Below are 11,270 nucleotides of genomic sequence, written 5' to 3' on the forward strand. Positions count from 1 at the left end.
AACTAGAGTTCCACAGAACCTTTCAAACAGTGGCAGCTTTGGTTTTGTATCCTGAAGGCAGCAAAGGAACAGCAAGTAAGGCTATTCATGTTTTATGGACAGTTACGGCACCACTTCTTTCTTTAGGAACAACCAGCTATTATTAGAGACCATATGATTCAATGGGTAGACCAAGGTTGACTGAACTCGAGAGAAATAGACTGTTCTTACAATTCAGCCTGAAGTGCTGACCATGACTTTCAGCCTCTCTCTCCTCTTTCTCCCCTCTCCTTTTATCACACCACGATCCAAAAACATTGAGTTTTGCTACCATTAAGCCATGCAGTGTTTTCTATTTGCCTCTTCACCCATCCCAATTCTTACAGCAAGAAACGAGGAGATGGTCAGTATCTCATCTCCACCTCCCCTCTGCCAGCAGCTTCCCTACTCCACTCTGTGAAGAGTTGGTAGTGAATTCATTTCCTCCTTTAAAACAAATGTGATCCTGACCAACCAGGAGAGAGGATCCCACGCTTGGCACCACAGCACTGAGCACTGCCTTTGCACAGAGGTCAGTGTGACTGAAGGGCTCACTCACTGCCATGTGACAGCGGGGATCCACTCCACATCTCAGGGCTCTTTCCTGCTAATATCAGCTGGTTTTAAGCCAACCTTAAACACGTGTGTTTTTGCAACAGTCTAAAGAGCAAACTATATAGAGGTCCCCACTGAGATAGCTATGTGCACATGGCAAAGCCGCTAAGCACCCACCATGCTGCTAACATTACCTCGACACTGTAAGATCACCATAGGGAAAACGTTGCTACACTACCTACGAAGGAATCCCAACACCAACCAGACAAAACGTTTTCATGACAAAAGCCTCTGCCTCTTTGCATGAAGGATATACGATTTCTGGGGTTTAAATTACACTTCTAAGTCTGCCAGCCAACAAATTTGAAGGGGAGAAGCGATGCAGGCAGCCCGTGAATCACTGCAGCAGGCTCTGAACGTGCAAAAAAACATGCCTGCTGCACTGAGGGAATGCAGCACTGCTATTTCTGCTGCTATGCTTAGTTCAGACAAAAGGGGGAAAAAAAAAGAAGTCTTCCACATGCAGAATCCTTTGAAACAAGACTTTTTAAAACATACATCTTTTTCTCAGAGCCTTTGAAGAGATGCTTCTCTATTAAACTCTTCACAGATGGGATGTTCTCCCAGCTCAAAGCCAAACCCCAATCATTGTACCATTCCGTTACCAAACCCATAAGTGATTTTCCAACTCCATTTCACTTTGTGTTAATGTTACACGCAGTGAAGCTGACCCACGTACCTTTCTCCCCAAACCTAAACCCAAGACAAACAACACACAACGCTTCTTTAAAACTACCATACATTAATTCAAATGCAATACTGCAAACAGCCCAATTCCCCAAAGCACTTTTGTAAATATCAGTTTATACCATGCTAACTTTTGTGACCATTATGTGAACCTAAGAATGCTTTTCCTCAGTCTGTGTCAACCTTTGTTATGCTCTTCCATAAGGCATACACTGCCAGTGAGCCTCACACAATCACTTGGTCAGCGCTGCTGTGATTTAAGCTACCTCCTGTCCAGCTATAGGTGAAAGAACCTGACCTCTAGACTAGTGCTGAGGATTAATAGATCACAGAATGGCCTGGGTTGACAAGGACCACAGTGCTCATCCAGTTCCAACCCCCTGCTGTGTGCAGGGTCATCAAACAGCAGACCAGGCTGCCCAGAGCCACATCCAGCCTGGCCTTTAGTGCCTGCAGGGATGGGGCATCCACAGCCTCTTTGGGCAACCTGTTCCAGTGCGTCACCACCCTCTGGGGGAAAAACTTCCTCCTAACATCCAACCTAAAGTTCCCCATCTCAGTTTAAAACTATTTCCCCTTGCCAATCACTGCCCACCCTCACAAACAGCCGTTCCCTCTCCTGTTTATACGCTCCCTTCAAGTACTGGAAGACTACAATGAGGTCTTCCCCAGAGCTTTCTTATTTCCAAGCTAAACAAGCCCAGCTCCCCCAATCTTTCTTCACAGGAGAGGCGCTCCAGCCTTCTGGCCATCTTAGCAGCCCCCCTCTGGATTCATTCCAAGAGCTCTGCATCTTTCTTATACTGACAGCCCCAGATCTTACGCTGTCAAACAAGGAGAAAAAGTTCTTGAACGTATTTAAAACATCAAGACCATCTGCAATTACATTAGGCATTAGGGAGTCAAATACAGAATGAAAAGGTCTAACGTACTACAAAGTCTTACTGCGAGGGACTTAATGAACGTATCACCATAAGCACTGATCTGGCAATACCTTTTAAAAGCATTTTGTTTTTTGTAATAATCCACATGGCACCATTATTGGAAATTATGCTTAAAAGGCAGAGTTAAACCTACAAATTATAATGTCATAAATCAAAGTTTATAAACCCAATTTTAAGTTACTAACTTCTTCACTATGGAGTGTTTGTGCACACATATGGACACACATACACGTTTTTCACCATGAAGCACAACTCTTTGTTCCATAATCCCAAGTTGTGTGTTTAATGATCACATATAAACCACCTCTATGGAAAACTGCAGTTCCAGCATGTTTAATTCTTTTGAAATGAACATCTACATTGCTGAAATGGCATTAGGATGACAAATGACTATAATCCAGTGGCCCAAGGCCAGCAAGTTCTATTACAACAGCTTCGCCTGTTTTGTACTACGCAGCACGTTGTGTGTATAGCACTGAGCAGCAATCGATGTCGTTTACCTATAAGCAAAACCCCACTTAACTTCACAGCTATTTTAACAGCTACACGAATGGAGGAAGCAGCGTGTCTGCACAACTGCCAAAAAAAATGTATTTATTAATAAGCAAGTAGTAGGTTCCACTCTAGAATGTCTCACTATCAGTGCTAAGAATGTATAGGAGTGATTCACAAAAAACGTGGATTTCTATTATTTGCATGCTGCCACACACTTCCAAATTTAAGCTCTATGTCAGGTTTCCCAGAGTTCCTTTTTTAAGCCAACCAGCCCACACTCACACGACGTGCTGCGGGGATTCGCCATTCACATTTCAGAGAGACAACTGATACCTCCTGGCTACCTATCTCAGCTCTGCCTGCAGCCTGAGCTCTGCAGAGCATAAAAGTCCAGGATGGCTCCATCAGCAACAGCTCTGGCAGCAGGACCTTCCCAACCAGTCCTGTGTCATGGATGAGGGAGTCCCAGAACAGAAAAAAGGACCCACCAATCCAACTTCTTCCTCAGCAGTCCTTTAGAACACATAAACTCAGCTAAGCCCAACCGCAGAAGGCAATGCCCCTCCTGCAACATGCTGCGTCCCGAGTGCCCCCACCCAAGTCACAGTTTGCCATCCATTTTAGGAACACGACCAGGATCCATGCTGCCCCCTCTTCCAACGTATCTTTCTGCCTGCAAGGACACGCGGTGCTAGACACATCTGCACAGACACAAGGACAACACAAGGAACTCCTCCAGCTGGAGAACAGCCTTTTTTTGTTGTTGTTTTGTTGGAGATGCTGATTTCCCAATCAACACCACTCACAAACTCCCAGCCATACACTGCAGAGATGATACACGCCTGCAGACTTTTTCACCCCACAGCCCCGTGTGCAGACCTGGCCGCACTCAGGAGGCCAAGTTCTAGTTCTTCTGGTTGCCTGGTCTGGGGTGAGCATGCACAGCTCACAAGCTTGTTTGGCTCTTCCTGAACACACGTCCTACTGGTTTTTACTGGTGCTGGTTCTGGGGGCAACATGGGGCATTTCACATGGCACTGAGTTAATCTGACACCACCCGAATGGTGACAGAGCAAAACAAGCATAAATGATTCATTCTGCTACCGTATCCTTTCTTCTGCTTACCTTGTTTTCACAAGATTTGCAAATGAAGTGTCTGCATTAATGCGCTCTATCAAAACGATAGGAGCGTGGTTAAAACAACTCTTCAGTATTGCTTTTCCAAACAGGGAAACATTTCAGTTTTTCTCTTACACGTCCTTGATGAGAAATGGTTTCCACTACGCTCAGTGTTAATCAGCTCACCCTCTGCAGCGCCATGCAGAACCTGTAGTGATACAACTGGTTTGTGTCTCGCTTGCCTCCAGAATTTTTGAATACGCTTCGAATACGCCCAGAAAACCAACAGCAACACTTCAATATCTCATTAAATGATTAGGAAATAATGGCATGGAATACAGAGGCACGAGAGACCAGCACTATCTGAACTGTGTTACCTCACACTGATGTGCCTGCAGACTAGCTGGCTGTCCATGTTTAATCCCTCCTTTGAAAATATACTATACGGTCATGCTCCATGAATCATCTGCTAGAATGTGCAAAGCAACCAACAGAGCGCTTCTGCACACTGTTACATGAACCCATCCATTGGCAGAAACCCTACAGTGCATTTTAACTATTTAGAGAGACTTTTCACTCGTGTGGCAAAGCAAACGTCTCAACTATGGTGTGCTCCAATGAATCACATAGGAAAACGCTGGCCCAGAACGCAGCATTGTGATACAAACATAGCAACTAAACTATAGAATCACAGAACGGCCTGGGTTGACAAGGACCACAATGATCATCTGGTTCCAACCCCCTGCTATGTGCAGGGTCATCAACCAACAGACCAGGATGCCCAGAGCCACATCCAGCCTGGCCTTGAATGCCTGCAGGGATGGGGCATCCACAACCTCATTGGGTGACCTGTTCCAGTGCATCACCACGCTCTGTGTGAAAAGACTATGTGGTCTTGTGCTTAGAATATAGCACATCAGCAAAACTATTCCATTTTTTCTACTGATCTTCAATACTACCTTCCTAAAACAAAAAGGAAACGTGTAAAATTGCTGAACTTCAGATTCTTCATCCCAGAGCCCGGAACATCACTACCTTCCTTCAGCAGGATAGCAGTGTATTGCTCTATAGAGACATCCATTTGAACCTCCATTGTGCAACTTAAATAAGCTGTTTAAATCAGAGGGAAAAGAGAGAAAAACAATGACACAAAATATTAACTGTAAGATAACTGACAGATTCACATCCTCAATTATATATAAACTGCAATCCTCACAAGACCAACATCTCTCTTCTTACCTAAAAAGTGCTTCAATATAAAATAGGCTGCGCACAGCAAGTCGCTACTAAAGATGAACGTACCATCTACTTTTAATTATGGCCTCGCAGTGCTTCACTCCAAACCAAATCATCAGCCCAGCTCTTTTCTTTCATTTCAAGGTACAGACACAAAAATTTCCCTTATTCTTCTAAATTGAGAAAAACTGCAGCAAAAATGTCAGTCTTATCAAAGCGATTCAGGCACTGCTGCCTGTACTGAAGGGAGAGAAGGCAGTGAGCAAAGAGCCTCTGCTTGGGACATTCCATCTTTTTCATATACGCTGCATTCTAATTATCATTAATTAGGGCAGGCAATGCACAGAACTGTGCTTCCTCCAGGTTGAAAGAAAAGCTAAAGGACAGCAAACGGTGCAATCCCAGGCCATCACAGTAACTCCAGAAACACCGCTGCCCTGGGAACAAACACCCACGTACCAGACCCAGGTCCTGCCCCTTTGCTCAAGCATAAAAGAAGCTGGAGCAGAACTACCAGGATACTTTAAATCAATTACACACTTCTTTTTAGAGGAATAAAATCAGTCAGTGTTCCTAACACACAACTCCACTGCGCGTGTACTGCAGGCTCCCTGCGTTAAAGCACACGACACGAGATGATGCATCAGTGTGTTTCAAACGCTCCGATTCCACACAAGAATTCCCCACCAGAAAAGCACGTGGTCGAACAGCAGCATTCATTTGAAACGCGAAACTCCCCTAAACTTTACGATTTGATAAAACCAAACCGGCTGCGAGTTCGGCATAAGAGACGCTGCCTCTGGTTGTGGAGAGAAGGAAAAAAAAAGGACAAAAAACCGCGTTATAAAGGCGATAGGAAACGCACCCGGTCCGTCCGTGCCATGCTGGCCGCACACCTCGCGCCCGGCCGCACGCTGGGTGGGGGAGGGAACCGGGAGGCCCCGGGGTAACCCTACCCCCCCCCCCCCCTTCCCCGTCGCAGCCCTTTGCACCCCAAAGCACTGCGTGTTTGGCCGGGGGGAGGGAGGAGAAGGATTAGTTTACAAATCTCCTTATTCTCTTCCCATTATAGAATCGCTTCCATGCGGCCGTGCCCCCTTTTCCCCCCACCGAAAAAATGCCCGACCTACGGAACCTCCCCGCCTGCAGCCCCTTCTCTCCCCCCCCCCACCCCCCTCCTCCTGTCGCGGCCGAGAGGGGGATCGGCACCGACTCCATCCCGCCCAGGGCTCCGCCGGGCCGCCTCCTGCTCCCCGCCCCGCTCCTTCCCCTCCCCGAGCACGGCTGCCCCCCCCGGGGCCGCCCCCAGCACGCGGGGCCGCTCGGCGGGGCAGGGGAAGCGCCGGAGCCCGGCCGCCAGCAGAGCCCCCCCCGCCGCGCCGAGGAGATTCAATGAAGCTGCAGAATCACCCTGGGCCTACTCTCGGCCACCACGCTCCCCCCCTCGGCGAGCCGCGCCACGGGGCCCAGCCACCCTACGGAGCCGCCTAGGAGGCCCCGAGGCTCCCAGAGCTAGAAAGAAAAGGCCGGCCGGTACCTGGGCGCCGTTCACGGCCATGACGGCCCGCTTCCGTGGAGAGTTCGGCGTCTCCCGTGCGCCTCACGCCGCTGCCCCCGCCGCCGCCATCTTCTCTCTCACACGCACCAGCCGGGCGGGCAGGCGGCGCGCACTGCGCCTGCGCACAGCTCCGGAGGGGAGGGGAGGGGCGGGGCGGTGCAGATTGTGCGCATGCGTGTTCGGCGGGCGGTGGTGGCGGGCGGTGGTGGCGGGCGGCGGGCGCGCATGCGTAGTGCCCGCTAAGGAGGGCGCGGGGCGGCCCTGAGGAAGGGGCGCGGGCGGCGGGAAGCGGAGTTTGTCGCTGCCGTGAGGGCGAGGCCGAGAGGAAGCGCTGCCTGCAGCCCCACGGCGTCGCTTGAGGGCAGTGAGATGCCGCGAGCGAGAAGCCCGTGAAACGGGCCCGAACTGAGGGATGAGCCCAGCGCCTCGTGGCTGGAGCGCTGCGGGCGGCACTCGGCTCCTGCCCGCGTGGTTACGGCTGAATAATAAACACAGCTACAGACACAGCTACTAACGCAGTTACAAACGCAGTTACAAACGCAGCCGGCTTTGCCCCGAGGAGTTAATGCAGCATCATTCAGTAGCTCAGCGCTCAGGTTCACGTCACGTTCCGTTTGGCTGCAGGCCGCGTGCCCGGCGTCGCCCCAGAGGTGTGAGCGGCCAAAACAGCCTCATCCCGAGTCAGCGCAGGGAACGAGGGGCAGGTTGTGTGGAAAACAAACCCAGTGACTCAGCTCATGAGGGAGTTTGACAAGGCTGAGTCATCGGGGAATGCTGCGGCCCCCGGCAAGAGTCTGTCCAATTGATCGCTAATTTACTCCACGTTTATTTCTTCCCCCCCGGAGCCTTGCGAAAGTCCACTGCGGTGTTAACAAAAAGCTGAAGGTGGCTGAAAGCTGAAGGGGGCAACTTTGTGGCTTCGGTTGAGGTTCACCGTAAACGCAGAGAAAACATCAGCCCCGTCTTTATTGGGTGAAGGCGTTTGTCTCTGGTTTTGTGAAGCACTAAGTGTGACAGGAATGGGAAGGAACCACAGTAAATGGTTTTTCTATATCGGTTTCTGTCCCTTTTTTTACTTGACAACGCCCTGCTACCACTCCCTTTTCTTTTGTTTCTAGCAAGTGTTGCTCTTCTGTCCTAAGGCGGAGAACCAGCAGTGAAAATGGCTGTTTAATATTAAAAGGGAGACGAACATACAGGGATTTTGCATGCAGCATTTCAAACATCTGCATCCCCAACCCCCAAAGTCTAATTTACAAGGTAAATAATGGAGTGAAAATCTTGCAGGAGCTCATCTGGTTGAAGGCAAAATTCAAAGTGATGGGTTTTTGCTGGAAAGATTGCTCCTTCCAATGGCTGAAAACCAGCACAGAGCCTCCCACCTGGAAACGGCTTATTTCAAACACCGCTACTGCTAAAAGCCATTGCTGACAGTGAACATGTGGGCAGAAAGGATGTCGCTGTCTGTCAGTTCGGTAGCACCTAAACCACCCTCAGTTTTATCTTAATAGACGTTCAGCGTAAAGTCTGTTAAAATTTTATCACGTTTTGTGATATTTTGTAACTTTGTTTTTTTTTTTATCACAAATGAAGATTGTAGAAATCAAAGGGCTGCCTGGTGTGTGGCTGCTGTGTTATTAAAAGTCAGAAATATTACTTAACGTGCCAGGAGTCTGATGTTTCGTACCGGCCTCATGCCTCAAAGCGGCACAAAAACAGTGTTGGGGAGGAAGCTCTTTCAGTTCCATCCATCCAGTTGCAGACATTAAGCACTTTCATTGGACCTCATCTGCTTCTGCGTGGGGTCCATTGTCTCCTTTTGTGTCTTAAGTTTTCAACAGAAGATCAGCTTGCCCTAGGCCGGTATCCAGAGATGACACTGGTACGGTCTGTGAAATGCAGCTGTGACAGCCCTTCCCCAGAATAAGGTCCACAGAGACCTCATGAACTTTGCCAGAGGTAAATCCGGCTGTTTTCACAGTGGTCATGGGGGCACAAAAGTAATTACATGATATAGTGCTTCACGAAGAAGGAACAGGAGTCTCTGCCAAACCAGCTCCTTTTTGCTGCTAATGGTGATAATAAAGCATTCTGACAGCCCTGATGAAGCACTTCTCCTTCTGTTGTAGAACTTGCCTAGGTCCTCGTTGTCAGACCTCTATTTGGACAGCAGCTCGTGCACTGGATGGTGTTCTACTGGGCAGTCACTCCTGAGGCTTTTCCCACAGCATCACACTTGAGAATATCACGAGTGCTGAAACGTGATAGCTGAATGATGATGAGATTTGAACTTCCCATGACCTAAATTGCACAGACCAGCACCAGGCACCTAGGACTTACCAAAGGATACAGCAGAGCAGGAATGGTTAGTGGTAGAGTAGCACAGGACACCAATAGCAGAGGTTTTACTCTGAAAAAAAACAACACTAACAAAATGTCGCTTCTGAAATCCATATTTCTAAACTTCTGGATAAACTGCTACAGATACGTTTCATTTGTTGATGGAAGGAACTTAAGCATAAACTGGTTCAATTTAGCCTGAAACAATTTTCAAGCCTGGGCAGGTCTTTGATAGATCATGTGGATGCTTGACTCAATATATCTGTGTTTCAGTTAACCTGTGCAGACCCTTTGGCTGCATTGTGCCTCATCCAAGCTTGTCTTAAATACAAGCTTTCTGCCCTCTCATGCAAAAGTCCACTTCAGGGCTGCAGTCTCTGCTTCTCTGTCTTACCTTCCTTCCACGTTCTGTTACTTGTCATTGAACTCATCAAAATAAGAACCAAGATTCCTTTACCCCAAAGCTATATGGAGTTCCAGGAAAAGCCCACGAGATACCAAAAAAGTGCATTTGGCATCCACAAACCTAACATTGGGCCGTGTCTCCCTCATCAGGAGTGGAGTTGCCAGAAAGGACAAGGAAACCATATGGAGCAGGAGTTGGTGTATGTACAAACCTGCACTGCAGAGACAGCATCATCACCTGGACAAGACGTGTGTCTGCCCTGACTTTGAAGACAACCCAAAGCTGTAAGTTCATGAAGCCGTAACTATCTTCTCAGTACTACATCCACGGGGACTGAATTGTTACAAGAGACAAACAACAGAAAGTAAGATTTGTCTTGCTACCTTTTTTTCCCCATAGAAAACATCTGAGCGATGAGTTAAGACACATTAGCAAGCTAAGAATCACAAATAGAATCCACAAAGTTGGGTTTTTATTCTGTAAGGCAGATCATTTCTGTGACAGGATACTAAGTGTTACATTCTTTCCCTACATTCTCTAGGCATGAGACCCTTTTTGCTACCACTCAGTAATACTGAATCCCAAACAGCAGGTAAAACACACCAGTACTTGGGGAGAAAAAAAAGCAGTCTGATCTCCTACTGAGAAAAGACACGTTTTTCTCAGCCTGAAAACAGAAATATTTCACACTTCTTTCTCAAGCTTTCAAAACAACTGCATCTCACACCACAGTGTAATTTTTCCTCAGGGTATCCCAAGAGATTTTTGTTATCTAACGTGAACGTTGTTATCTAACAGGCAGCAGCTCCCTGACACGCTGATGCCAAGATCCATGCGTGGTGGAAGTGTGGGAAGAGAGAAACAGAGGGTTTTGGCAGCTGTTTTGTGTCAGGTAAAATGAGCTTTCATCAGAATTTGGCAACGGGAACCTTCTTTAAAATGAGGTAAAGCAGCAGTTTTATCCCCCGGAGCAGGAAGAAAGACGTGCTTCCTGACAAGAAATGCTGTACAAAGCTTATGGGTGAAGGCTGGAAGGCTGTGGAATGTTCAGGTGCCGGATCCAGGCTGATCCTGTAAGAGCAGTAGGACACTAACTCTGCTCTGCCCATCCTACATATGCACAGAGGGCTGCCTGGACTATGAGAATCGAAGCAGGCATTCATTCATACGTATCCTCCATTTTAATTGTGCAAAACTGCAGCGCACCGATTTCACAAAGCAGATCAGCAATAAGGACCATCAGCTGTTTTAAAGCATGATGTGCTCTTAGTTAAAAGGCTTCTACCACTTCCCAAGTGATGCTGAGCCAAATTGAGACACAGTGTCCACAGCAAAGGGGCCAGGCTCTGCTTTTAGCACTGCAGACTGCCCCAGGTCTGGCAGTTGCAAATGGTGACAAAACTTACAGCGACAACAGGTAGGATACACTAGTGACATCCAATAGTATCAGGGACATCACATCCTCATCTATAGCCTTTATTTAGTTTGGAAAGAGGATCAATGGATCAGGGAAAGTAAAGCTTACTTTGATGAGAGCTGAGGTTATATTCTGCCGATGCAATTAAGTTTCATGCTATGAAGTCATAAATGTGGTGACCTACTCCCCAATAAACGCTACCTTTGAAACAACTAATTTCTGCCTGCCTGGTTTGGAGTGTGATGCAGAAAAGGTGGACTGGCCAAGCCATTTACATTCCTACTTCCAATTGCTGTATTTAGCTCCTGCCTACTGAAATGTTCCCATCATTATCAATGCCACTCAAAATAATTACTCAAATATTTACGTATTTACTTGTTTCCAAGTTGTCAATAAGGAAAACAACAGTTAAATCAATCCACGAGCCAGACAGTT

At 47.7% G+C, this 11,270-nt stretch overlaps 1 protein-coding gene across 1 annotated transcript in view; it reads right to left on the minus strand.

Annotated features, from left to right (window-relative positions):
• The window catches only part of USP10 (ubiquitin specific peptidase 10), a 42,652-nt gene extending 35,851 nt beyond the window's left edge, over positions 1 to 6,801 (minus strand). Inside the window, exon 1 of the mRNA XM_072346673.1 lies at positions 6,652 to 6,801. Coding sequence (XP_072202774.1) covers positions 6,652 to 6,672 — 21 coding nt within the window. The 5' untranslated portion in view covers positions 6,673 to 6,801. The remainder of the gene's footprint in view (positions 1 to 6,651) is intronic.
• Between the last annotated feature and the right edge of the window lie 4,469 nt (positions 6,802 to 11,270).

The sequence above is a fragment of the Excalfactoria chinensis genome, chromosome 11, assembly GCF_039878825.1.
Source record: "Excalfactoria chinensis isolate bCotChi1 chromosome 11, bCotChi1.hap2, whole genome shotgun sequence".
In the NCBI taxonomy this organism is placed as follows: domain Eukaryota; kingdom Metazoa; phylum Chordata; class Aves; order Galliformes; family Phasianidae; genus Excalfactoria; species Excalfactoria chinensis.